Here is a 27060-nt window from a genome sequence, read left to right as displayed (position 1 = left end):
CTTGCATATGCATAAGGGGGACCATAGACCAGAGATTCGGGGCTGCCCAAGCTGCGCCTGACTAAAAATTCCTCGGGCTTGAAGGCCTCAGAGCCCCGCAATTTTATTCAAGTCCATATGAAGTTTATAAACTATCTTTTGTAGCGGATACTAGGGGAAGAGTGCCCTAGAGTAGCCCCACTTTGGGCTTATATGTCAGGCGTCTGCGGCGGACAGCCCGACTCCGGACGGGGTCCTTGGGCCGCTCGACTAGAAGACGAAGGGGGCGTCTCCCCAGCTTCTGCGGCGTCGGCGGCGAGCTAAGGTGGAGGAAGGCGGCGGCGGCGGCGGCGGCGACGGTGACAGTGGCGGCAGCACCATGGAGGGGCTCGCAGGTATCGTGGCGTCGCCCGCCTGGGCGGGGTGAGAGGTCCTCGGCGCGGCCGCGGCGCCATGTTGGCCCTCCAGGGTCACCTTAGGCGCCGCTTGGCCTCTCGCCGGGGCTTTCCTTCCGCGCGGCCGGGGGCGGGCGCACCCTTGTCTGGCGTCAGGCGACCGCCCCGCTTTGCCCCAACCTGGGCCTGGGGGGCGGGGGTTCCCCTTCCCGTCCCGATGGGGGATTCGGGGACTCCCGGCTACCACTCTGGCCTCCAAGGTCAGCGAGCTCCCGGGAGATGGGGCTGGGAGCGCGGGGTGCGACCACCACCTCCTCCACTCGGGCCCGTGGCAAGGGGCTCAGCTTCTAAGAAGCCGCCCCTTTTTTTCCCTCGCCACTTCAGTCTCTGTTTTTTCTTTCTTTCTTTTTTTTTTTCTCTGTCTCTCTCCATCCGAAGAAGTATGGGGAGAAGGGAGAGCCAGGCCCTGAACCCTGTCTTTGGTGTCTGGAGTAATAGGGTGACCATCTGCCTCGGGTCCCGGGTCCTTCTCCCACCAACTTTTCATCGATTCTGGACACGGGTTCCCTCTCCTCCGGTGTGTGGGGAGTGGCCCTCAAGGGCAGCAGACGGAATGGAATGCCTGTCACACTCGCCTTGGCCTGGAAAAGAAGAATGGGGGATGGGGACAATTGATTTTTCCTTCCTCCTTCCAAACTACCTTAAGTTTCCTTCTAGGTCTCATGTCCCTTTTTAGTTGGGAAACTGGGACCTGTTCGGGTTTATAGGTTCTTTCTGTTTATATGTTCGGATCCTCTTTTGTCCCTTTCAGGGAACTGATGTATTGGGGACGGCTTCTCGGCCCTGCCTGACATGGTCCAACCATCCTGTCAGCCTTCTGGACTTCAACACCAAAGCCAGGACCCAAAAAAGTTCCATTTTATGTGTTCATGTCGAGTGTTAGAGCAAGCTTACTTGTTTCTTTTAAATCACGGTTCATTAATGTCAAGAATTCCTGTTCAAAGATTGGGTTTCTGGAACCTTGGTCAGTTTCCAGGGACTAGATCAGTTCTGTATCTGAAAATGGCCATCTTCAAGTTGCTGCCAAAACAGTTTAACTTCTTATCTTTGTTTCTAAGGGGAATCTAGGCTGCCCTCTGTTCTTGTTCTCTATCTTTGAAACACACACATTCCATTGCAAGCTTGTCACTGTCGGGTCTACCAAGAGCCATGTATTGCCTTCCTCTCTGTCCGGCTCTGCCCTGGGAATGGTCAGGAATCGGCATCCTGCCATGGTATGAGCCCTGTGGAAGGGGAACAGGTTCATTTCCAGAGAAGATTTTGGCAAACGTGTCTCTTTGGCATGTGGAAGAAGTCAGTGGTCACCTGGAGAAAGAAACTTTTGATAGACTAGTATTATGTATGTGTACACGTTTAAATCCCCTGGGGGAGATTAACTGCCAGCTGAGACTCTCCCTTTGGAATGTTGGCTCCTTAAAGAGATCCAAGTTTGAAAGTAGATATCTAGGAAGTGACCAGCAGCAAGCCTGTTTCCCTCAAAGCCTCGGTGTAATTAGGCTATCTTTGGCTGGCCCCGTAACCCAAGCCAAAAAGCTTAATCCCTGTTCTGTCCCTCTAACGAATCCCTTCTCTCAATCACAATTCAGTTACGATACAGATAGAGGTAGCAGTCACCTAGAACCCACATCTCTAAAAGTTGTTTTATGTGAGAATAAAATGTTTTAATAGTATATAGCTTGTGGAAACATTTTATAAATAAGGTATGTTTGGATCAGGCTTGCAGATATAACACAAGGGTGGGGCATGAACACGTTCCTTCTGTCTTCTCTGGTGGGTTTAGTTTGCTGTTAGGACAGGGTGTGGGGTGGGAGAAAAAAGTGGATAGTGGACATCTCACATTCTAAAAGCCACCAGAGCAACCCTTGCCTGGAAGTCCACCTAACTACGCCACACTCAGCAATGCTGGAGGGTAGATGGAGGAAAAAAGTTTTGCCAAGATCATCTGGAAAGCCCTGGGATTACCTCCTGGCTTGGGGATGAGGGGACAAAATGTGCTATATCCAGAGTAGCCAGACTTTTTTCCCCCTGCTTTGGCCTGCCTTTGTGAACTCAGCTGGCATCCAACTTGGGCTGAGATTAGAACATATGGAATAGTAGAGTGACAGTCTCCGCCTCCCTCCAAGTCTCCAAGGGGAGAGTCAGCCTTCATTGGGAACCTGGGTTAATATGTACTCCTGGCTCAATGGGTTTAGTATGGCAAACAACAGAAATTTCCAATCAATAAGGAGGTAGGCACTGACTGCAGATGTGTAACCCTGAGGCAAAGGACTTGACCTAACTTCAAGCCTTGACAGTAGTTGTATTCACCCTGCTGAGGAAGATGGAGTCTTAGAATGCATGCCACATCCAAATCCTGTGGATTCTGACTGCCTCTGATGTGCATGGGTTCATCTGGATCTTGGTAGGGAACAAAAAGCAACCTGGCTGGGTAGCCTAAGCTGATTTGATGGTAAAGCCAAGGCCACACCAAGTTCTTCACTACCAACCCCTGTAATTCCCTGGTGCTGAATGAAATTACAAGTATCTTCAAAAGTGCCAATGATTGGCTTGAACATCAGGCTTTCTCAGGGGATAGAGACATGATCAAGGTTCAAGGGGGTCAAGGTGCTTTGTGTGCCTGAATATTTGTGATGTGACAACCATGACTAAGGGATTTAAGGAAGTAGCGGGAGAGGTTGATGGCCTTCCAACTCATTCCCTTAGTATTGGCATAGGAACAGGTGTGCAGTGACGGATAAAAAAATCGAGCTGCAGTTTAACAGGTGGCAGGCCTATTTAGTGAGGCAGTCAGCTGACACTTGGAAGAAGAGCCATGGCTAACCAAGGAGGAGAACTAATCGGCCAGCCCACCCTTCCTGGTGCAATCAATGGGAGGGGAAAGTGCAGGCTAGGGACCTGATAAGGCCGTTAAAGATGGGGGTGGGGGTGTCCAGCTGGAGGGTTGGAAAAGCCAGGCATGATGACCTTGGGGCAATCCTGGGGCCTGGAGCATTGAGCTGGGTGGAGGAGTTGCCAAGCCACATCTTTGTCCAAGCCCCCCTCTTCCTGCCCAGCAATTATTTCTTGAGGCTCCTGGGTGGAGTTCTGGGGTATAGCTTTATAGTCTCAAATCAGCCCTCACGGTCTCAGGATCCCATTTAGAGGGCCATTCCCATTTACTTTCTCTTCTTTTCCAATTGATAACCTGCCATGGTGCCTTATCTCAGGACCACCAAGTAAATGCACCCATCATCCTGGGGAAGGGGAAATGTCCCTTATTCTGGGACAAATGAATAACACTTTTTGGATTGGGGATGAGAAATAGTCCTTTATCTCAGGACAGTATTGAAATGAGGCAGGCATGCAAGAGAGTCTTCGTTCATTCTTGTCCCCCTACCCCTTTTCCCAAGTGGTGTGCCCCTCCCCAATGGGTTCATTGCCCAGCTTTAGAGACATGTGACGATGTCGCAAAAGAAGCCACAAAGGAACTTTTTGGTGCACCCCCACTGCCCTGCACGGTCCTAGGACTGTACAAGACAGGAGAGTCCATTTTTTATTTTTTGGGGAGGGTGGTCCCTGATCTCCAGGAGCTTACAGTCTAGCTGGGGAGACACAACTAATGCACACTTAAACCAGTACAATTAGCGACTACCACAATATTAATCACAACTGCTGCGTGAGATCAGGGATAGCAAGATCAGTGAAGGCCCGGGGGTCGGAGAAGGCGTTTTGGTGAAGGTGGGGTTCAGTTACTGTTTAAATGGGTCCGAATCAGGTGACACATTTTGGGGAGGTGTTTGGAAGGAAGGGGAATGAGGGAGCAAGGCAGAAATGTGTGTGCCATAGGCAAGGGACAGTGAGAGGGCCCCTCTGAATTTCTTAACCCTCTTCCTCCCTCATCCACGCCCTCCAGTCCCGCCATGGGGCACGCAGTTGATGTTTTCTCTTCTGCACTGAGATTCAGGGCTTCCGCTGGTGATGTCAGAATGTCCATTCTGCTGGTTGGTGGGGTGTTGGATCTCTGTGGTCAGATCTCTTCTGTGGCTGAGATGGTGCTGTTCCGACTTAGTCCAGATCAGAATGTGGTGCCTACGCCCAGATCTCGAGGGTTTGCTCCCCTCTTCCCCCTCCTCTCCCACCCGCCGATAGTGGGAGGGGCAAAGGGGCTGGGGAGGGAACTGATATTTTCATCATTGACGGTGCTGCTTCTCCGGGGGCCTACCGGCCCCTCACTGACCTTGGCAGGTGCTCCGTTGACGAGGGAGCACAGGAGACCCCCCATTCCTGCGCGGCATTGGCTCCTGTGCGGGTCGAGAAGCACAGGAGCACCTGATGACACGGCCGCCCAGGGCTGGGATTTGGGGCCTCAGTTGGGGGCTCGCCTGCGCTCCCCCATCACCTGCCGCCCGGTCCGGGACACCGTGTGCGCCAGCTTCTGCAGGGAGTACCTGAACACCTGCGGTGAGAGATCCAGGACCCACCCTTAGAGAAGCACCCATGACTCAGTGTAGTACTGCTGCTACTGCTGCTTGCTGATCCTGCTGTGTGCCCGCCCGGCCCCGCCCCCGGCCCCGCCCGTCTGTCCAGTGTAGCCTGGAGTGACGGGCGTCGCCCAGCTTGTCCACGAGTCAGGGCAGCTGGAGCTTTTCCAACTGTGCTGAGAGCTGCATGGCTGCAAGCTGATTGGACCCACAACTTAGGTATACCTCACTTCTCGCAATGGGCTGTGTCCCTGGAGGATTTCGAAAAGCGAATCCTACCCAGTAAATGCAGCATTCCAGGAACACCTTGAAGGAAATATGCGATTCCTTTGGCAAAGGATTCCTTTAGCAGGGAACTCTTCCTGCAAAGGGAGCTCTTGGGGTAGATGGTTTTATGCACAAAGCGCCTTCTTCCAATTTGGCTTTAAGAAAAGCACTTTTGCGCGCGCTCTTTTTCCATAAAATGATTTGTCCTTTTTTTTTCTTTTTTTTCTTTCTTTTTTTTTTTTTTTTTTTTTTTTTTTTGGAAGATCTCTTAACCTTTCTATTTTTTTCCTGCGAAGGGCATTTTCCTCTAATTGTTTTATTCAATGTGTGTATCCAGTTTTTTTTCCTGTCCCTTTGTCTCTCTTCCAATGCTCTTTATCTAAATGAATTTTTTTCCTACCAAGTGCTTTTGTCTGGTTTATTTTTCCTGCAATGCACATTTTGTCTATTTCCTCCCCTTTACCTTTTTTTCCTGATTTATTGAGATTCTTTTTGTTGGATTTTTTTTTCCTGAAAAGTGGCATTTTCTGACTTAATTTTCATCCCACCCCACAAGTGTGTGTATATAGTGTATTTTTTTTTAAAGAAAATTTCCCGCAATGCGCAATTTTTTAAGGCAAAAATTTTTTGTGTGCGAACTGTAAAGTCTCACAGCACGCAAGTGCCCCGCCTCCCTCCTGGGGTCGAGTGTAGCGGGTGTTTCTTACCGCGTTGGTCGGGATCGTCCGCAGCGGGCGACCGCCGCACCCCTGAGTCTTTGTTCCCGGCCGGGCGCGGGCGCACTGGGGACAGGGTCTGTGCGAGGATGTGGGCACGGGAACGGGCAGGGACAAATAGTACCACCGCGGCACTTTGGTAGGCAGGAATCGCGGCAATTGGGAAGGATGGGTTGGGAAGGCGGCAATCGCGACGGGGGTTAGGGGTCCGGGGCGCGCTTCAGGGGCCCTCTCCCACCCAAAGCCCGGGCATATACTCACCTGAAGAAGCACGCGGAAGATGTACCAGCCAATGATGAGCAGTTCTGCCGAAGCTGCTGCCACTGCGGCCATGGTTCCGAGAGTGGGTGGTCGAGTCGAGCGAGGGTTCGCCGAGGTCTGCTGGTCTCGGAGTCCGCGGGTCTCGGAGTCCGCTGTTGGGCGCACTGCCGCAGCCCCGGTGGCCGTGCCTTAAGTACCCTCCTGCCACCGAAGTGCGCATGCGCACTTGGGGGGGCTGTTGATGTGGCGGGGTGGCGGGGGGCGCTCCTCATTCGCCAGGAGAGGGAAAAAAAATCCGTCTGTTCTTTCCACACCGACCCCCACCTCTCGAGTCCGCTCGTAACACCCTTCCAGAAGATTCTGCTCGGCCTGCTTTTGAAATTCGGTGTAAAATGGAGGGGAGTCATGGCTCTAGAGTGTAGAGTGAGGGTAGGAGTGGTATGACACGCCCAGGTCTGCAAATTCGAGCCGCGGAACCAGTGCCGCGCCAAAATATACCTCCTATACGGTTGCCGAAATTACGGAAGGCTATCTATCTCGGCAAAAAGCATACCCCTTTCTCAGTACTCCTAATATTCAGTGAATTTTAAACTCATGCCAACTGTTTTGTGAGAGTCCTTGATCTTGTACCACTTTCCTGGCTGTTGCTTCTCTGCTCTGCCCAGCAGGCGGTGGTGGCTGCGGTCCCGAGCTGGAACAGCGCTCTGCTCTTAGTAGCTAAAGCGATTGTATCTACTCTGGGAGAGATGTAGGAAGGATTGATGCCCTTTGTGTGCCAAAGGAGCAAGATTTATGAAGAAGTGGTCCAGATGTATTTGGGACTAGTTTCTGTGGGACAGATGATATCAATCTCTGTCTTGTGCTCCCCTCCCCCAATCTCTAGTAGGTCTGCCTGAGCCACGGTGGTTCTTTGTACCAGTTTGCTTCGCGGCTGGAGCACAGAACAGGATTTTGCTATAGCCGCCAAGGGTTGTGTCTTAATATGGCTACTGTTACCTAGTTTCAAAGTAAAGCGAGTACCCCTTGCTTAGTGTGATCTTACAGATCTCTAGTGGAGCGCGGCTTGGGTGGAAAGACCAAATTGCCTCCGAACTATTTGCCACAGAGGCCAAATGTATTTGCCCCTATGTGGATAGGATATTAATTTTGATTAAAAACTTATAGAGACCCAGTTCTGTTCAATGTCAGTAACAGATGGATGAAGGTTTAGTGTTCCAAGTGTTGTGTTTTTTGTTTTTTGGGTTTTTTTGGTTTTTTTTTAACATTGACTTTCAAAGGAGTTGGCTGGTTTGGATGAATGATACTGGGCTATTTGAAAAAAGCAAGCATGGCCCAGGCTGCCATCTTAAAATATTTGGCGCCACTTTATTGTGTCTTCCCATATCTTGCCAGGATCTGAGGATCTGTTGTCTGGCATCTCCAGGTTAGCAGTTCACAGATAACTGCTGTAATTTGACATTCTCTCTGGAACTGCAGATGTGAGACTAGATACAGAACCATTTCTTACCACATGGGGGCACAACACTCAGTCCATAGTGTCCTGTGGCAACCACAGGGCGGTATTGTGAGGTCTGGGACCTTTGAGGACGGGCTGCAGCCCCAGGAGGCGATACATGATCTCTGCTGGGCAGGGCCCAGGCAAAGCCAGTCCACTGTGGGGACCGTGCCCTCCTGGGAGCCTCCAGTAGAAGCCCAGGGAAGACACACCCCAGGAGGCTATCTTAAACTAGTAATTTGGATAGGAGTAGATATTCATGGGTGGGTGGGGAGGAAAGGGCATTCACATTTGCTGTTGTTAACCATGATCCATTTTCCCAAATAAGTATACATTTTGTTCCTGTTTTTTTGTTTGTTTGTTTTTTGTTATTTTTGTTTTGTTTTTTGTCTGTCTGTCTGTCTGTTCTTTGTTTGTTGTGTTGACTTTTCTCTTCAGGATCCTTGCTGCCTTGGTGATCCCAGGCTGACAGCCAGAGAGCACAGCGGCTCAGCTCCTGGAGAGAGAGTCGAAGAAAACGGAGGGTAGCCACCTGTGCCTGCTGGCTCCCATTAGGTCGGTTCCTGCAGCGGTGCCTGGCAGCCTTGGTGAAGGCCCTGCCCGACAGAGATCATGTATTGCCTCCAGTGGCTGCTGCCCGTCCTCCTCATCCCCAAGCCCCTCAACCCCGCTCTGTGGTTCAGCCACTCCATGTTCATGGGCTTCTACCTGCTCAGCTTCCTTCTGGAGCGGAAACCTTGCACAATATGTGCCTTGGTTTTCCTGGCAGCCCTCTTCCTCATCTGTTATAGCTGCTGGGGAAATTGTTTCCTGTACCACTGCTCCGATTCCCCACTTCCGGAGTCCGCCCACGACCCTGGCGTTGTGGGCACCTAATAGCTGCCGAAATAGCTTTCCAAGGAAGCAGAAGACGGGAGGGGAGGTACTGACATAGGTCATAAAGCATTGGAGTTTCAAATCCCGCAACCCTGCGGGTGCCGCATTCCTGATGGAGCCTTTTGGCCTGTGATGTTTTATCCTTACAATGTGAATAATGGCACTGACCGGTGCTTCTGTTGTAGCGTCTTGTAGTCGTGGGTGGTCTTATGGTTGTGTGTTCTGTCACCATCTGGGTCCCGGATGACGGACTGGCCCACCCCCTTGCTCATCGTTGTGGGGACTCTACACCCATCCTGGTCAACCGCCCTTGGTATGACCTGGGCAGAGACAATGCTAGTTTCATTGTCACCTCCATGACCCTTCCTCATCAGGATCTTCCGCATCAGGATCTTCCTCCTCCCTCCTCAGTCCCTTTCCCTGGTTTCCCCTTGGTTCTCTCCCACCCCTTTCCTTTTGGGGGAACACCTGTCCAAGACAGGGCTTGTTTTTGCACTTATCTCAAATTTGAAGAGATTGCTGACGCCCGAGAGCCTCGCTTTTTCATTCTTCTTTCCCTGCCGAGCAGGTGAGACGGAATCATGTCTCAATTGCTTGTTGTCCATAAACCTCCAGTATTTTCTCTGCCTCGTTTTTAAGAGAGAAGCAATGGAGAGACATTGTTCTTTGGCTTGGGTGTCTAGGCTCTGGCTTTCCAGCCCAGCCTCTCTCCCTTTGCTCTTCCTCCTGCCTCTCTCAGCCATCCTAAGGGAGCCGCCTCTGGGCTCCAGTGCATGCTTTTCAGGAGAGAGGTGTGCAGTGTTCTTGTAGACCCAGTGGTCCCCCCTGAGTGAACGGAAAAGTATTATGTGTTTCATAGCAGCCATGATTCCCTTGATAGGTGTTTGGGTATTTTTTGATGTGCTCTGTGTATGTGTGCACGCATGCGTGTGAGAATGTGTGTGTGTGTGTGTGTGTGTGTGTGTGTGTGTACACATACAAATACATGTGTATATTCCTTGTGAAGAAGCTTTACTGAATGTGTTCTGGTTTTGAGGTTTAGTAGTAGTAGCTAGCTGTAGTAGGTCCACTGCAGTTTTTATTTAGCATGGGGATTGCAGAGTGACCAGCACAGTGGACTCCACGGTGGTTCAGACAAGACCCAGGGAGCAGTGGCCATCATCCTCCCGCCAGGAGCCCCTTCGTTTGTGCACGTAGACTGTCCACTAGGAAGAATACACAGGAAGACTTGGTGACTGGGTACTTGTTCTGTTTTCTCTGCGCTTCAGTAACAAGTGTTGGCAAATGAGACTTTCTCCTGGCCCCTGCCCACTGGGGATCAGCATGGTTGTTCTTCCAGTCGGAAATGTCCTCTTGTGTACGAGTGAGGGTGATGGGCCAGGCACAGAACTGGAAGCAAGCATCTGGGGAGTGGGACTTCAAGGCCACACTTGGGAAACACTTGGACTGCTGTTGTAAAGCTTTTTTTTTTTCCTGGTGTGTTCGTTCTACAGCTGTTTGAAATGTTTAATAAAGCTTTATAAACTTTACTTCGTGATTTTATGTGGCTGCAGTCCATTTGGGTCATGGTGTTGGATTTCTGAGTTGGTGGGGGGCAGGGTAAAATACTCGGCTGAGTCCTTGGCGCCAGAGCACCTTAGCTAGAGAATTTGATCTCTTCTGTGGCGAGCAGATGGTGGTGTTGGGGGAGGGGCAGGGGGCAGTCCAGGCGGCAAACAGGAGGGAGTCTGAAAGTTTTCAGAGATGAGACATTTGCACTTCTCAGCTCCCATGGCTTCCCGCCTGAAACTGTTTGCTCCATAGAAGACTTTAGTAATGGATCCCTTGATAAACAACTTGGGACAGCTGGGGCTCTCTCTAATCAAGGATTTTTATGGTGCTGCTTTTGAAGTAAAAATAAGTGAAACTCCTCATGGCATTTCACCTGGAGAAATAAATAAGGCTTGCCATCCACCCGGCACATCTTAGTGATAGCTAGAAGCACGAGGGGATATAGTCCTCTGCTGCAGACGTACGTGTGTTAACTGTGGCTGTGACCTGGGACACTCAGTTGTGGCAGCATGTCACCACCCTGTGCTGGGCATCACCTCCAAGTCTCCTCCCTCTCAAAATGCAGAATAGGAGCACTGCCTGAGAAATGGGAGCTGTCGTGAGGGTTGCTAAGATAATGCTTGAGGATGGTTTGGTGATGTTAGGGAAGTTCATGGTGACCTGCCTAGACTTTTCCTTTGTTGTGGGAAAACTGGATTTACCTCTGCTCTTCTGCCTTTTTTTTTTTTTTTTTTTTTTTTGCATTCCTGGCCCATACTGCTGGCCCATGCTTTCCTCGTCTTGATTATAACTTTCCAAAGAGCCAAGTGTAGTGGTTCACACCTATAATCCTAGCACTTAGGAAGCTGAGGCAGGAGGATTGCCAGCCTAGGCTACAGAGTGAGAACCTATCTAATACAAAACAAAATCAGATGACCAAAGATGTGTCTGTTTTAGAAGGGTTTTCTTTGAAAATGGGCAGTGATCATTCTTGGGACGGCTGTCTGCTTCGGTGTTGCTCGTACCTCTTGAGGTCTTTACTGTGCGTAGCTGTTCGGGATTCTGCAGAGCCGGACAAGCTGAGGAGCTGGGCGTAGGGAAAGGCCAGTTTGTTCAACAAGCACAGAGACCCTGTACAAGGCTTGCTGGGGATTTCAGGACACACAGGCCTGACACTCCAGGACCTCATGATTCTAGCCTAGTGGGGAGACTTAGCAAAACAGACAACTGCAGATTCCAAAAACAAAACAAACAGACGGAGGCTTTTGTGTCCCTCTCCTGTGGAGGCACCTGGATTGGAAATGAAGCCAAGATCATTGCTTATTTTGCTCTCCGTTGGAAAGCAGCTTTCTGTCCTAGATCTTGTGCTCGAGAGTCACGTATAGGCTTTTCCCTCCAAGAGATTTGTGGTCCTTTCAGTAGGGTGCTGATAGCCCATCCTTCTCAGGGTGCTTGCCACCTGAGGGTTCTGTCTGCCCACAGGGTTCCCTACATCACCTAGGATGCTATCCCTCTTCCTGAACTATCTTTCAGGAAAACAAAAAGAAGACACTTCCTGTGCAGAAGGGCCCAGGTCTTCGAGGGCCCCACACTGTACAGAATTCTGTTGCCACTGGGACTCTTTGAGAAGGTGTCCTGCTTCCGCTGTCAGTTCCTGATCAAAAAAAAATGTGGTCTTTGGAACAAATACAGTTCTCCCAGCCCTGGTGATCTGGGAGTCTTTACTCTTTGAATCCTAGGCTGATGGGAGAGCCCAGCCGAGGAAGGTGGCTGGACTGAGTTGGCGACAGAGTACTTGGGAGTTGCCTGCATATGCCTTGATCAGTGTGCCATGTGTGCCCAGACCCTACCTGTGGTGGGGAACTTCATTTCTTCCTTCTCTGTGCTGAGAGCTTGTCTACAGCCCATCCATCATTCAGCTGTCATGCATACTGTTTCTGAGCTATGGCAGAGTTCCTTTAGCAACTGAGTCCCTGGAGGGCATGGCCCATGAGTCCTGCTCAGGAGACCTGCCCTACTATTCTCCAGTTTTTGTCAGTCTCATGTGGTGAGACCCTGGGACCACAGTGGACAGTTTCCACTGTCACAGTGTCCTCCAGACTAAAGAAAAAGGGGAGAGTATTTACTGGTCAAGTCATCCTAGAGACCCATGGCTAGGCACTGTGGCAGGGTTCTTAGGGTCTCAGGAAGGAGCTGATGCAGACTAGGACTGGCTTTCAGACCTGGAGATCAAATGTGATTGTTTGAGCAGTGAAGTAATACATGAGATGTTGCTTGTCACCATCTAATCCAGCATCTTGCCTACAGATAGAGACTGAACTGCAAAGTAAAATGAAGGACCACTAGTATCTGGCTGCCTTAGAAACAGACCCCAGAAAGCTTCTGGGGAAAAATGTCAGTCTGTTTAAACCTAGAACAGTGACAATTAGGGGGCACTAAGGGAGGGTTTTAAAGCTGAATTGCTGCTAGCAAGCCCCCAAAACCGTCCTGAGAGTTCCAGTTGCCAGCTGACGAAGAGCCATCACAGTAAGCAGTTTGTGAGTTAGGCTTCGTCCGTCCCGAAGGGGTGTGTAGCTCACTGGGAGTAAGGAGAAAGGGCTCCGAAGTGGTCCTGGTGAGTTCAGCGTGGCAGTACCGGGTGAACAGGTATGTTGGAACCAGCATTGTCCATCTGGGTCAGGCCAAGCCACATAGCTGGAGGGTCCATAGCAGCCTGTCTCTTTGGGGAATCTAGGAAAGGGACTCAAATACTAGGGCCAGGAGTGGACGAGAAGGCTAAAAATCCTGCTAGGAGGAGTCAAGGAGCCCTGGGTCTTATGCTGGCCTTTGTGACTTGCACCTGTCCACATCCCCCCACCCCAGCTGTAGTCTCCTCCCCTTAAAGTGGAGGCCATTAGCATCAGTCTCAGTAGTCTCCGATGGCACTCCTTCGTCAGTGGGAGGGCACTCCTTGTCTCTGACTAGGCTCTGTCTCCTCCGAGCAGCCAGTGCAGGGGCATGTGTGAGGTGCCTTGTTGGATCTGCTTAAACAAGACCCTCCTAAAGACAAATCTCTGGGTAGTTTTGGCCTCTCACTTGCCCTGGGCAGTTGTAGAGAGCACATACTTGGACAACTTGCCCATGCTGCCATTCCCCTGTCCCATGCTAGTGGTGACAGCCTTCCAAAAAAAGGCAGCGAGACACAGAAGATTGTAGGGTCTTGGGCTTGATTCCCCACCATTTGGCATGTGACTTTGTTCTTCACTGTTCATGTTCCTTGAGGCCTGTTGCCCCATTTATTTATTAGTTAAGGAAGAAGTCTTTACCATTTCCAGAACCATCTCCTGTGAGACATTGGTGACCTTTACCCTTGTTACTTTAGTTTAAAAAAAAAAAATGCTGGCTAAAAGTTGTTAAGGCAATGAAGGATTTAATCAAAGGATTTTGCACTAGAGGAATCAACTTGAGTTTTACTTCTGCGTGCATAAGTGCCAAGGCAGATGTGGAAGGGCCCGTGAGGGAGGAGACAGACAAAACATTCCAGCAGTTCCCGGGTTCCCACGCCTTAGCTGCATCATCGAGGTCCTGCATGACCCTTAATCCTAGGGACTTTGTCACTTGACCAGTCACAGAACCTGCCTGACCAGGCCCGGCACAGTACCTGTTGGTCTGTGGCTTTAGGGGTAAATAGGTGGTGGCCCAAGTCAGTCAGTGCTAAACTCCTAAAGGCACTAGGTGACTGGTCTTTCCTCGAAGGCAGAAAATCACCTCCCAAGACTCCTCTTGGCAGCTCTGAAGTGACAAGGATTATTTTCCAGACTAGTCGTTTGAGAAGAACCTCAAAAAGCACACCGCTTGGCATCCCTTTCTGTACAGGAGAGCCTATGAGGCAAGCACCTGGCAGGACGGAGGTAGCGGATTCCTGATTAAATCCTCATCTCCCTGCCCTGTGTTTTGCCTTCATGTACGTAGTGCACCATGTGTGTGCCTGGTGCCCATGGAGGCCAGAAGACAGCACTGGATCCCCTGGAACTAGAGTTACAGACAATTGTGAGCTGTCATGTGGGTATCAGGAACCGAACCCAGGTCCTCTGCAAAAGCAGCTACTGCTGTTAACTGCTGAGCCATCGCTCCAACCAACCCTTGTACTGTTTTCAATCGAGATTAGCTTAGATAGGTAAAGTCCTCATCCTGATCTCCCCAGTGAGAAGGCTTCTCCACTGACTTGCCGGAGTTACCACCACTCACCAGGCCTGTCCCCCATCTGCAGAGGGAGGCCGCTGAACTAGGTTCTCCCGAGTTCCTTTTCAGTGCTAACATCACATCTTCAGCGGTGACAGTGCTGATGGGGAATGGAGACCCCAGACTTGTCACCTCCACATTTGGAACATGGAGGGATTGAAATAGCTGTAGCCCCAAGAAGGCGAACTTGCCAGGAACTGGCTGAGATGATTCTGCTGCTTGTGGTGAAATGTCTTGGCAGACCATTCAGGTAGGTTGGTACAGGTGAGGGAGAGGGTGGGATTGACACTCTTTCGGCCCCTGAGTAATGTTTCCTTGCAGGATTGGATGCCTACAGACTGGTGGATGCCAACTAGATGGATCAATCCACAGTGGCAAAGTAGGTGAGCCGTCTCTCCACATTATCTCCTGGCAGAATTCTAACGGCTTTCTCACCTTGAAATGCTGTTCTGTGTTCACTGTCATTGTTTCCAGTCAGACCTTCCTTAGTCTTCTGGGTCTCTGTCCAAGTGGCACATTCTTTGAGAACATAGCTCCAGATGTCATCATCAATCAAAAATAGCTAAACTCAGAACTGGGCAAGAGGAGAAGGCTTGTTTGAAGCCAAGGTTCAGATTGTTGATCTGTTGTTTGCTACAAAGAGAGCCCTATTCTAAACCCACCTCAGAGCTTAGTTGATAGGACCCGAGTTCAATCCCCAGCCCTGTATAAAAAAAACAAAGATAGGTATTGGCAGCACACACCAGATGACTAGAGAGGATTGGTGGGGTTTGCTGCCTGTCAGCCTGGCAAATTTTGAGCTCTAACCAAAGGTCCCATCTCAGAAAATAAAGTAGAGAGTGACGAGGACACCTGTGGCTTGACATACACACAGGTGCAGACAGATTCACAGGAACCAGGCCCGAGCTGAGCTGTGGCTGGCACACAAGGGCAGTTACAGCATGGATCCTGCTAAGGAGACTGAGAAGGTGCCATTGGAAGAGACCACAGCAGCACATAGGTTCCAGAGAGCCAACAAAGAGTTTGCCGCACAGCTCTGAGGACAGGGCAGAAGTCCCCCAGGTGGGGGACAGTCGACCTCTAATGTGGCTGTGAGGAGGGAGAAGGGGTCTGCAGGGGCTCCAGCACCAGGAAGGCACCCCTGCTCCCCGGCCACACCAGGACAGGGGAAGGCTGGGCCAGCCCGCCTGCAGAGTCGGGGCAGACACAGAGGGCCCCAGAGCAGTGGGATTAAGTGTTGAGGTGAGGGGATTAGTTGTGTTGGTAGAAAGAGCAAACTGCACTCATGTTCCTTTGTGCAGGGAACCTGATCTCCATGTTCTCAGGGAGCCTTCATCTGCCCTGTGGGTCCTAACTGCAGCCTTAATTAGCTGTGGCTTCTTCTTGCCTGGTGGCTGGGGTCGCATCTTATCGCTCTTCGTAGCTCTGGGCGCCTAGCAACAGGCAGCTGTCGCGGTAGGGGCAGAGTAATCATTGTCTGTCTCAACTCCAGTGTCTGAAATGGAGGTTCAGATAGATTCTTTTTGTCATAGAGACATTGTATCTTGACAAGGAATGAAGAAATGACATAGCAGTCATGGTTACTCGGTCTAGATCTCAGGGAATGTTCCCTGGCCTTAGTGTGGGCTCAGCTCCTCATAATGTGTGTCATGGGGTCATGGCCACTGCTCGGCTGATCACTACAGCCCCTCCACCTACATGCAGTGAGGCAGCCAGCCCGCTGGCCTGTTTCATAGGGGAGAGAGGAGACCTGGAGAAGCAAAGCAAGGAGAGTGGTGAGAAGTACAGGGATGAGGACAAGGGCATGGCCTGGAGTTGCTAGGTCTCTCCTAGACGGCATATACCGAATTGTAACCATTTCTTCCAGCCTTGCACAGAAGTCAGAGTCTGTTGAACGGCCTGAGCATGGGCATGCATGCCTTACAGGACTTGGTAGTGTGTCTTCTGCATAGTAGATCAGCCCAGGTTCCACCAAAACTACATGAGAATTTCTACCAGGAAGTCTCATAGGTATTAGAGCTATGTGAGGAGTGAGGGATATAGAAAGCCCCAGATCTCTGATCTCCTATAAGCATCTGGTCTCTTCAAAGGCAGGAGATTATATGAGAGACAGCTCTCAACTAGACCAGTAGGGTTTCAGAGGAGTGGGTCAGAACCTCTGGTAGACAGAAACTAGACGTACTTAGAATGGTTGGCTGTTATTAAGAGGTCAGGCTGGGGCTGGAGAGGAGGTTCCATGGTTAAGAACTTAGCTTCTTGTACCCATCCATGCTGGGTCTTCTGACCTCTTCAGGCTCCTGCACTCACATACATACACATACATTCTGGCATGCACACACACTTAGAAGGTCAGGCCTGGAGTGGCCCTGGTGTCTTGAGTGGAGTCCTGGTGTGTGGCAAGCTTCTGGGTTGGGGAACACAGTATTACAAGACAGTCAGAGACTTTGGAAAGTGGCTCAGATATGGCCAGGGTATTGGGGACAAAGACAGGTGGGCCTGGTGACACCTGAACTCTAGCTTGAGGACTGAAGAAAGACACAACTGGCCTGGAGTCATTGCCACTCTGTAATGGGGACCCAGAAAAAGTGATTTGTTAGGGATCATGTGGAGAAGATGGCACGGGGCCTAGGTCAAGACCAGGAGTTAGAAACATTCAAGGAGCTGATGAGATGGCAGACAGGAAAGGACCTGAGAGATGCAGAAAACCACTAGGAGAGGGGGTTGCCATGACAACCAAGGTTGTAAAGAGTTTCAAGGAGAAAGTAATCAACATTGTCAAATGTGGCAGCAATTCCAATCAGGTAAGACAGGAATTTCCCCTTTGGACTTGAGGATTAGCTGACTTGTAGTGGCCTTAAAAGAGCATTTAGGGGGAGTTGTAGGAACATAAAGGAGGGATTGACGTTGACATGCAAGTGGGGCATGAGACTGTCACTAAGTCCTTTAAGGAATCAAGAAGGAAAACTTGGAGATGTGAAAGATGGGGGTGTAGAGGTGAGGCTAGGAAAGGTGAGCACATTGTTCACTAGCCAGTGTATACAGCCACACCTTCCAGTGTCCTCTGCTGTGCTCCTGGCAGTATGCCTAACACCGTGGGTTCTCTGGGCACACCGTGCAGTGAGTAGGGCTTCTGGAGCAGAAGAGGAGAAAGAATCAGTCATGCTCATCGGTGTAGAGTGCCCCATATTGATGGGTGCTCTGGCAGAAACATGCTCCAGACCAAGAGGGGAAGTCCAGCAGAGCATATTCTGGGTCAGGGGCAATCCTGTGCCAGAGGCTTACCCCAGGAAAGACAGAAGTAGAATCCAGAGGCAGACAGACAAGGAGGAGCTACGGAGAGAAAGGGAGAAACAGAGCCCTGGCCTTTTTCTTCATCTTGAAGGAAAGAGCAAAGCTGGTCCATGGATATTCTGGGATGTGGAGCCAGAGTCATTGAACAATTAGGGATGGAGACAATTATTTGAAATAAGCTCCCAAGGGGGCTAGGATCAAGTGCAGAGGAAGATAAATTAGTTTGGAGCAATAATGTGTATATGACCAAATGTGGGCAAAACTCAATTATTTACCTTTTAGAGAGCGATATGATCCCATGTTCTTTTGGGAGCTTTTATCTGCCCTGTATCCTGCCTGCTTGTCTAATTAGTACCAGTTTGGTCCTGTTTTGTGGCTGGGATCATGTCTTAATATTTTGTGTGCAATAGACTGAACTCTTTAGGTGCCAAGCCAGTGTTCTGTGCCTTAGACTGGAATTCCAAAACTCAACATGTATTCTTGTATCAACCAAACAGTATGACTGTTGCAGAGCCACAAGGGGGAACCGGAGCAGTTAAGTCTGGGAGGCAGCCGTTTGGGTGACTGGATGAAGAAAAAGTAGTCTCTCCTCACCCATCCTGTGAACTCTAGGTTCACATCCACCACCTCACATGAACTTCATCTCCTTCACAAGATGCAGTGTTCTGTGTTCCCTCCAGGAGGGAGGGAAAGCTGGAGAAGACACACCTGGTCATGCCAACACCACACTAGTGACAGGAGATGATTGTAGACTTGCAGCCAGGGTGGCAGGCCCAGTCAGAGGCAGACAGGAGAGGAGAGGAGAGGAGACACAGCAGGCTGGGAGGTAGAGTAGATAGAAAGATGTCTTCCTGGAGCCCTGTCCACTCTGAGAGCGACCCATCGGGGGCCTGTCTCACTGCACTAGTATGGCCTGGAGGCAGGACCCTCCCCAGGGGCAGACAACTCTCCGGGGTCATTGCTGTGCTTTTGTGTTTACTCCGTCTGAGGCACACTTTTGTGTGTGATGTGACAGAGCTGGAGTCCCACGGACAGCAAGCTTGCTGAACATCTCTCTCAGTCCCGCCCGACTTTCCAACCAGACCCTGTGACTCGTCTCTTCAGGCTGCTGATCACTGTGTGTTTTTGTGAGCCAAGGCTGTGTTTTAATGAGCAAGGCTTTGAAAAGTGTCTTAATACCTGATACGGTAAGTACCCTTACCCTGCCCTCCATTCTTTTAAAAAAAAATCACCTTGTTATATTGCTGGTTTACTTTTATATATCTTATAATTAGCTTGTCAAAGTTCCATGGGGGGAAAAAAAACCTTATTAAGTGAGACTGCATTGGAGGGAAAAATAGCGTCATTAGGATGCCATCAGCTTCTCCCATCTGCCACTGCAGCGCCGTCTCCCGTGGTCAGTCTCCCTTGTTTGGTGTGGTTTTGCTCTGCTTTTAATACCTTCTAATAAAAGCTGGCCCCGCAGGTCGCAGACATCCTCCACATTTCTTAATGGCTTGACTCCTGAACACCTTATTAGTTTTGTTGCTTTCGTGAATGGAAAAACTTGCCCAGTTTTTCATTTCACTTTCCAAATTTTAATCAGTTTGCTAATCACTGTGCTGCATTCACAGACACACACCAAGTGAACGTGCTTTGTCCCTGGACAGACAAATGAGAGTACAGCACACGTGCATTCTCAGCTAATTGGCAAGGAATGAATTTGAATGTTTGAATTAAATTTCAATTATACAAGTAAAACACAAATACATTTTCTTTTCAATACAGTCCACATTACAGATGGGGCATCCCTACTTGGCCCTTACCTTAGCCTCTGCCTTGGGTCCGTACACCTTCAGGGGAGAGCTGGTATTAGTGCCTCTGTTTGTCTAGTGTTTGCTTGTGCCCTTTCCAGCATGTCTGTTCTTTCGTTGGTCTGTCTGCATAGGCAGGTGGTGTCCACTGGAGGTGCTTTCTATGCTGTGTGCCCTGCAGGTCTTGCCTCGAGCAGCTGTCTGCATCTCCATTCGCTCCAGAGCTCCACGCAGCTGGCTGCACACAGCCGCAACAAGCATGTCCTCTTCCGTTTTAATGTTTCCTGTTGGTTGACTGTGGAAATGCCTTTGGTGGTGTTCATAACAAACATGCTGAGGGTACCCTTCATTAGTCCCTTTTTGCTCACATACACGTATTTCTGTAGGACAAGTACTTGGAACTGTTGGGCCACAGGGAAGACACGTTCTGAATTCAGATAAAAACAGCTACAGTCTCCTGCCAGAACCTCTCCAACTTTAACATCTTACCAGTTGGATGGGTAAAAAGACTGTCTCGGGTTAGTGTGCCCTGCCATGCCACAGCTGAAGCTTTTGTTTACCTTCATTCCTAGTTCCCTCTCTGGATTGTGTGGCCAAGTCCTTCCTGCTTCTCTCCCTCTGCCTCTGCCTCTCCCTCCCTTTTTTTCCCTCCTCTTTCCCGTCTCTCTCTCTCTTCCATTATTTGAGACAAGGTCTCACTAGGTACCCCATCCTAGCTTCAGATTCAGGGTCCTCCAACCTCAGTCTCACTCAGCACTGGGATTATAGGTATGATACCACATCTTGCCCATTTCTTCTCTTTCTTTCTTTCAAGATATTTTATCTTTCATTGGTTTCTGGTTCTTTATTTCATGCATTTTATATACTAATGCTTTGTCATTAGTGACAAGTATTTTTCTACATTGTAGTTCTTTTGCCATTTAGTTGAATTGTTTTTAGAAAAAAATTAAAGTTTTGATACAGTCATCTGTTGGTTTTACTTTTACATCTTCTTTTGGCAACCTTATGAAGCCTTCTTTAGCAGGGCAGTGATGGCACACACCTTTAACCCCAGCACTTGGGAGGCAGAGGCAGGCAGATCCCTGAGAGTTCAAGGCCAGCCTGGTCTACAAAGTGAGTTCTAGGACAGCCAAGGCTACACAGTGAAACCCTGTCTTTAAAAAAACAAAAAAGAAGAGGCCTTCTTTTATATTGATTTCAAGGCATTTTTCCTGTATTTTCTTCTCTGGCATTTATAGTTTACATGTATACGTTTATATATAGTTTGTAAATCTGTGTTTATGTCATGTATAAGGAATAAATTCCGTATTCAGGAATCTTATCATCTAATGTCATCACTCTACTCTTTTGTAGAATGTCGATGGTATCATCTAAGCCTGCTCCCTTTACCTGGTACCAGCCCACTGGCCGGATAATTGTGAGGCCGTCCCTGGTCTTCTGCCTGTCTGCTGCCAGGCTTGCTGCTGGATTGTGGTAAGAGCAGGCCAACTCACCCTCTCCACTGTGCAGAGCTGCTTTGCACCTTAGTCCTACCATACGAATTTTAAATTTATCCATTTCCAAGAGAACTTTTGTTGGAGTTACACTGAACTCACAGATAAGCCTGAGGGAAATCAGTCTCTCTTTCGTGTGTGCTCGATGCACCCTCCTAGCCCAGGGCATCTTGTCCCTCTGGAGAAGATGGCTGCTTTCTCTGGGTCATCTTGCTTTTTGTTCCTTGATGGATTTAATCCTCAGTCCTCTTGCAGGGTTTTCCTGCAGCTCTGGATGGCGGGTCCCCTCTGCTCCTGCTTGCTTGACCCATGCTCTCCATCTCCACCACTCACTAATCAGCGAGCTTGCTCTGCAGACACACAGAGTCAACGTTCTTCCTCCCTGGGCACAAACACGCGAGCACCGCCGAACACAGAGCTGGCATAATTAGCTGAAAACAAATTAGAATCTTTCCAAATTACACTTTAATTAAGCAAGCAAAGCCTGAATACATTCTCCCTTTTAGAGGTGGCATGGCGTGCACCCAGCTGCTGTCTCTGCCACCTGAGACTGGGCCCTTCTCCTCCAGGAAGCCTCTGTGCAGAGCTTCAGGGATGTCTTTTCAGAATCACATACATCTTAGCGGTGGTGAGGGGATGTGGAACGGATGTGGCCCAGTCATGGGTGTTAGGCTGAACTTGTCTCATTTACTGTCTACCTGGGTCATATTCACCTGTGTTCTGTTTGCCTTCCAAACACCACGATCCTGAAGTTCCGGTTTTTCCTCAGTCAGAAAGAGCACACAGAACTCCAAGGCACAGGCTCCAGAAACACTCTCCAGGCCAGGGTATCCACTGTTTGAGTTTTTGGTTGATTTTGATTTTTGAAACAAGATTTCATGTAGCCCAGGCTGGCCTCAAACTCACTGTATAACCAAGGATGACCTTGAACTCTAATCTCACTGCTTCCCTCTCCAATTGTTAGAGTACAGGCCGCTACATCCAGTCAGATTTAGACTCTTACTTTGCCTTCTGAAGGCCTTCCCTTCACCAGCCTTACAAATATTTTTCCACTGAAGACTTCCTGCTGCTTTCTTACATTTGTATCACATGATTGTTTTCCAGCTCTCACATCTAACACATCACTGCAGGCGAAGTTTATTAGAGTGTGGTGGTATTGGTGTTTAGTTTGATACATTTTAAAATGGATGACTAAGTTTTCCAATACAATGTACTGGCCATGCTGTCCTCCCCTCCAGTGACTCTGCCTCGCTCCCAGCTGTGTCCAGCACGGCTCTTCCTCTCCAGCCATCCGTTTGCTCCCTGGAGTTGCTTTGATAACAGCCAGAGCAATCCACTCTGTTGGTTTTGTGGCCTCATCTTGGTCTTGTATGTTGTCATACAGTTTACATTTTTGAACCAGCTGCTCAAGCTTTAAAACCTTGCTGGGATTTTTAGGGGATCTGTGGATGAATTTGAGGGAAATGGGCATCTTTATCTTGTAGCACATACGGTACCTCCCAGTTCCAGGCATCTTCCCGCCTTTTAGAAGTTTGGTGTTTTTCCTCTGGTGACAGACAGTCTTGCCTATTTCTTGGTTTATTCTTAGGTACTTAAGGTTTGCTAGCAGCCCTCTGCTCCTGCTTGCTTGACCCATGCTCTCCATCTCCACCACTCACTAATCAGCGAGCTTGCTCTGCAGACACACAGAGTCAACGTTCTTCCTCCCTGGGCACAAACACGCGAGCACCGCCGAACACAGAGCTGGCATAATTAGCTGAAAACAAATTAGAATCTTTCCAAATTACACTTTAATTAAGCAAGCAAAGCCTGAATACATTCTCCCTTTTAGAGGTGGAATGGCGTGCACCCAGCTGCTGTCACCTCTACCAAAGTCCTATATCCCACCTCCCCCTCCCCCACAGCTTTGTGCATCTGTTTCTAGGGCATGCATGAAATCCATGCGGGTGCTTTGAAGGAGTCCACTGTGTTGAGAGCTTGCCGGAGGCTGCATCTTGACGCGCTCTAGTATCTTTACAACACAGCCATGCAGATTCCGAAAGCTCTTGTCCTCTAACACAGTGGAGCATGTATTCCTCAGTTCTCACATTCTCCATCTCCAGGCTCCACCAACATTTAGTTGATTCTTTGTCTCTGTTCTGTTGTGAGCATCCTTTTCTTGGCACTGATGAAGAGGTAGGATGCTGGGTCTGCACGTTTTCAATTTTAGCAGACTTCACCGGTGCCCTCCATGGTCTCTGTACCATGCAAGCATCTAGCCAGAGGCTGACTTTAATCCCCACACCGGGAGCAGTTGTCAGTGTTTGCCGATCGGATGGGTGAAAAAGTTAAATCCCTTTTTAAATTTGTATTTTCCTGTTTGCCAGTGAGGTTTTCGCGTGTACATTGGGCATTTTTATTATTCCTGCCGCTCTGAACTGCCTGTTTTTGCATTAAGCTCTTCATTGACCTGTACAATGTCCTGATGTAATCTGGATAGTAAGCTTTTGTGCATTTTGGACAAATATTTTTTTCTGGCTTTCAGCTCTTTGTAAACTCCTGTGTTAGACAGAAGTTACCAATTTCGATCTAATGCATTTCCTCAGTCGCCTTTATTCCTTTTTGAATATATATCATGTTTGGTTTAAATGGACCTTTTATTCTTTTCTAATGGTTTCACAGTTTTTGTTCTTGGCTCTTTCTTGTATCTGGAATGTATTTCTGATTGGATTGAGACAGCATCTAACCTTTCTCAAAATGGACAGCCAATTATCGGAACACAATAGAATGATCGGCTTGTTCATCCTTTCTCTGCCGCTCTGATGGGATGCTTCCTCTAGACTGAGGAGGCCCCATTGCTAGGGGGCTGCAGGGGCCCCTGTGATTTTTTTTTGGGGGGGGGTATTTTTTTTTAACTAATCTGTTTATTCCTGTCAGCACAAGACTTTAATTTGCCATTGCTTTTTACCACCTTTTGATATCTGTTAAGTAAAATGCCACATTTCACCGTACTCCCTTACAGCTGTCTTAGTTCACTCCTCCACACGGATTTTAAAAGCCGCTTGTCAAATACTGTGAATGCCGAGATTAATCGGGGGAAACTGACATCAGTACAATGCTGTGCCGTTCACTGCAGGGACGAGGCAGAACTCTGTTTGTCCATCATGTCTTCCACACACCCAGCTTTCTCCTGAGAAACTTGTGGCTTTCCTCTCGGGTTTCTTTCTTTGATTTCCATTAGTGTTGTGAATGAGTCTTCACTGCCGCCTCCCCTGTTTTGTTTGGCTTTTGTTTGCTACATTTCTTTTTAATCTCCTTTCTAATGGCTGCACTTCATTCACAGACACACACAAAGTAAATGTTCTTCCTCCCTGGGCACAAACACGCAAGCACAGCCGAGCACAGAGCCAGCATAATTGGCTGAAAATGAATGGGAATTTTTTCAAATTAAAGTTTAATGACACAAGCGAACATGAATACATCCTCCTTTTTAAGAACCAGAGCACCGCTGCTAGAGCCGGAGTCCCTTCTGGCCACCTGCTTCCATCCCATTCCCTTCCTCTTCCCCAGGGGCAGCCACCGTGATGGCTTGGTGTGGACTTTTCTAAAAACTTGTAAATGTACCTGCGCACCCACGGGAAACAGAGAACTGTGTCCATACTCAGTTTTTACACTGAGGGACTGTTATTAAGGCTGCAGAATGGGGTGACAGGATTGCCACACGTCCTGATGTGGCAGTGGGGGACGGCGGGAAGACTGAGCAGCTGTGGACACCTGGAGGAACGAGGAAGGAAGGGGCGGCTAGCTCCCATCCGTACCAGTCAGAGATCACAGATAGAACTGTAAACCGTGTGTGGGCGTGGGGCTGTCAGGAGTGGTTTCCAAAGCCCCAAGCTTAGTCTGTCAGTGGGACATAGAAGCCCTACAGATAAGAAAGGGGGGACAGCAGCTGCAGTCGTGAGACCTGTGAACCCCTTTCAGTGGCATGGGACTTAGAAGGGCAGCTTCAGGGCCCCGCTGCTTCGCTCCCTCGCCAGAGATGTGCTGGCGCCTTTCCTGGCCTTCCCCTTCCCTTTCTGTCTAGGTGCTGCTGGGTGCAAACATGAAACTTGGAACTCTGGCAGCCATCCTGTGATCAGGAGGGAACGAGACTGCTGACTCTGAGCCAGCCTACCTGCAACCACTGACTTCTGAATTGTTCACACTTGAAGAAATGCTCTTGCTGTTAGCTCCTCTTAGATGTGATATTATGTTCTGTCGAAAGCACCTTCCTAACAGGAAGTTTTACAACTGGGGGTGGGGTGGGGGGCAGCCTTAAAGAGTGGAGTCATTCACTGGGTGAGAGTCTGGAGGTTTCCCCCTCATGTCCCTGCTGGCCAGCCCTCTTCCTCAGGCTTTCTGCTTCGCCCTTCATGACAATGATGGATTTGGTGGGTACCAGTGTTTCACGTCTCTCAACATCATGACCTTAAAGGCACCATGGTGATCCCAATGCTTGGGAGACTAAGGCAGGATGATTGTGAGCTGGAGACCAATGTGGGTTCCATAGTGAGACTCCTTTAAAAAAAAGGGGGGGGGCATGGACTTGGGAGTGCAGGAGTCTAACAGTCTATACAGGGTCCTCTCACTGTGCCCTCTGACCATGCCTTTCAGCAGTCCCCTCTGTGAACCCATAGCAGTGCCCACCTCAGCATGTCACAGGTCCAAGGAGACTGCCTGAAAAAATGCTCAACTCAGGGATGGCACCAAGCAGGTATGAGTCCCACAGTTCGGAGCCAGTGCTCCCAGGAAGCAGCTCAAATCAGGACCCACCCCTGGCTGTCAGTGATGGTCAGTAAAGGCAGGCTACATAATAGACGATGAATCCCAGGGTGGATGGAGAAGAGGTGGAGGCCCAGAGCCGGCTGCACAGAGGGAGGATGGAAGGCAGAAGATGGAGCCTCCCCAAAGCATGCTGCCTTGTTCAAGTTCACCACCCACCTCTGCCCCTTTCTGCTCCAGAGCACACACTTAGCTGTAGTGGGTGGCCATCCCAGCTCTGACCTGGAAGTCCCAACCCCCACTGAGGCTTCGGTAGCTGTCACTCCTACAAGGCGGGCCGAGAGAGGACCCTGAAGACCCGAGATCCGGATGCGCCGCTCTCTTGGTTCCTGGACCCTGGACACTGGAGGTAGACCGAGCAGAGTTCTCCAGAGAACACCGCTGGACTGCGCTACACCTTTCCCAGACCCTGTTACCTATCCCTTCACTTGTAAGTTACCCCTCAAAATAAACCTCCCTTTTAACTACGTGGAGTGGCCTTAATAATTTCACCAATACTTAGCTGCTTCCAAGAAAACATCCAGAGTTGCCCCAAATATCCTCCTTCCACTTCCAGTTCCTTCCCACCACACCTGCCTTTGTCCCCACGGCCCATCGGCTCATCCGTGAGCATACACACCTGGCGAAGTTACCTCCACCAGTGACTACTGTTCCCCTGAACTGAGGCATCCCTGCTAAATCCTCATCCTGACCATAGGCAGCCCTCACCCACTACCCTTCTGATTGCTTACTTGCTGGGAGAACATCCATCCCCTCACCATCTTCTGTCAGGGCCCTTGGTCTCACCAGTCCATGCTAGGAGCCTTTGGTCGTCATCTGTTGGTCCTTCCCTGAGAAGAGCTACATAAGTTCCTCATGTCTCTGTAGGGTTCCTGTCCCACTGGTTCAAACATTTCCATTTAGGCAGAAAGAGGTTGCCTGTGTGCTTCCCTTTTAAAATTAATTGGATTAACCTGAGGTAGCATTCTTCAGGAGCCACCCACCTTGGTTTTTGATAGAGTCTCATTGAGACCCAGAGCTCACCAATTAGGTGAGGCCAACTGGCTAGTGAGCCAGCAGGATCTACCTGTCTCCACCTCCCCGGCACTGGAATTACAAACCAGTGCTACCTTGCCCAACCTTTCAGGTGGGCGCTGGGGATCCAGCTCAGGCCTTCAAGTCTGCAGAATGCACCTTGCTGACTGAGCATCTCCATGGCTCCGGTGCCTTTGATTTCCTCCTAACGCCCATCCACTAACCAGATGCCTTCCCTGCTGTGGGTTTCAAAAGACTTGGGCATTCCTGTGACACCCATGTCCTCTCCCAAGGTCTGCTCAAGTCAGGAGCGAGTGTCAGACCTCACTGTCCAGTCTGTAGAGGTGACCACTGTCTCCCCTGCCCACCTTATATGTGCATACATCCACCATCGAGAAAATGACTCTCC

The 27060-nt window shown here is 49.6% G+C and overlaps 2 protein-coding genes across 18 annotated transcripts; one reads left to right on the top strand and one right to left on the bottom strand.

Annotated features, from left to right (window-relative positions):
- Positions 1–164: 164 nt before the first annotated feature.
- Blcap (BLCAP apoptosis inducing factor) lies at positions 165–26104 on the top strand. Of its 14 annotated transcripts, XR_013050915.1 has the most exons (7): positions 212–374; positions 8072–14510; positions 14582–14643; positions 18567–18738; positions 20698–20817; positions 24901–25569; positions 25818–26104. XR_013050915.1 is itself a non-coding variant. In XM_006984138.4 (2 exons), the coding sequence occupies exon 2, from the start codon at positions 8246–8248 to the stop codon at positions 8507–8509; it is 264 nt and encodes an 87-aa protein (XP_006984200.1). In that variant the 5' UTR covers positions 226–374; positions 8072–8245; the 3' UTR covers positions 8510–10038. The 14 variants fall into 14 exon arrangements, 1 of the variants encoding a protein (XP_006984200.1); XR_013050914.1 differs by having other exon boundaries at positions 211–374; positions 8072–14643; XR_013050912.1 differs by adding an exon at positions 19731–19862 and having other exon boundaries at positions 165–374; positions 8072–18738; positions 24901–26104.
- On the bottom strand, positions 3903–6325 carry Nnat (neuronatin). Of its 4 annotated transcripts, none has more exons than XM_016002653.3 (3): positions 6139–6325; positions 5869–5956; positions 3903–4869 (listed from the first exon to the last, which is right to left on the bottom strand). In XM_016002653.3, exons 1-3 carry the CDS (start codon positions 6208–6210, stop codon positions 4643–4645), a joined length of 387 nt encoding a protein of 128 aa, XP_015858139.1. In that variant the 5' UTR covers positions 6211–6325; the 3' UTR covers positions 3903–4642. The 4 variants fall into 4 exon arrangements, with proteins under 4 accessions (XP_015858139.1, XP_006984198.1, XP_015858140.1 ...); XM_006984136.4 differs by lacking the exon at positions 5869–5956 and adding an exon at positions 5120–5200 and having other exon boundaries at positions 6139–6324; XM_016002654.3 differs by lacking the exon at positions 5869–5956 and adding an exon at positions 5125–5200 and having other exon boundaries at positions 6139–6323.
- Positions 26105–27060: the final 956 nt, after the last annotated feature.

Source organism: Peromyscus maniculatus, chromosome 4 (genome assembly GCF_049852395.1).
Source record: "Peromyscus maniculatus bairdii isolate BWxNUB_F1_BW_parent chromosome 4, HU_Pman_BW_mat_3.1, whole genome shotgun sequence".
Taxonomy (NCBI): Eukaryota; Metazoa; Chordata; class Mammalia; order Rodentia; family Cricetidae; genus Peromyscus; species Peromyscus maniculatus.
The sequence above is the reverse complement of the archived record's forward strand: the minus strand, read 5'-3'. Positions and strand labels throughout refer to the sequence as shown.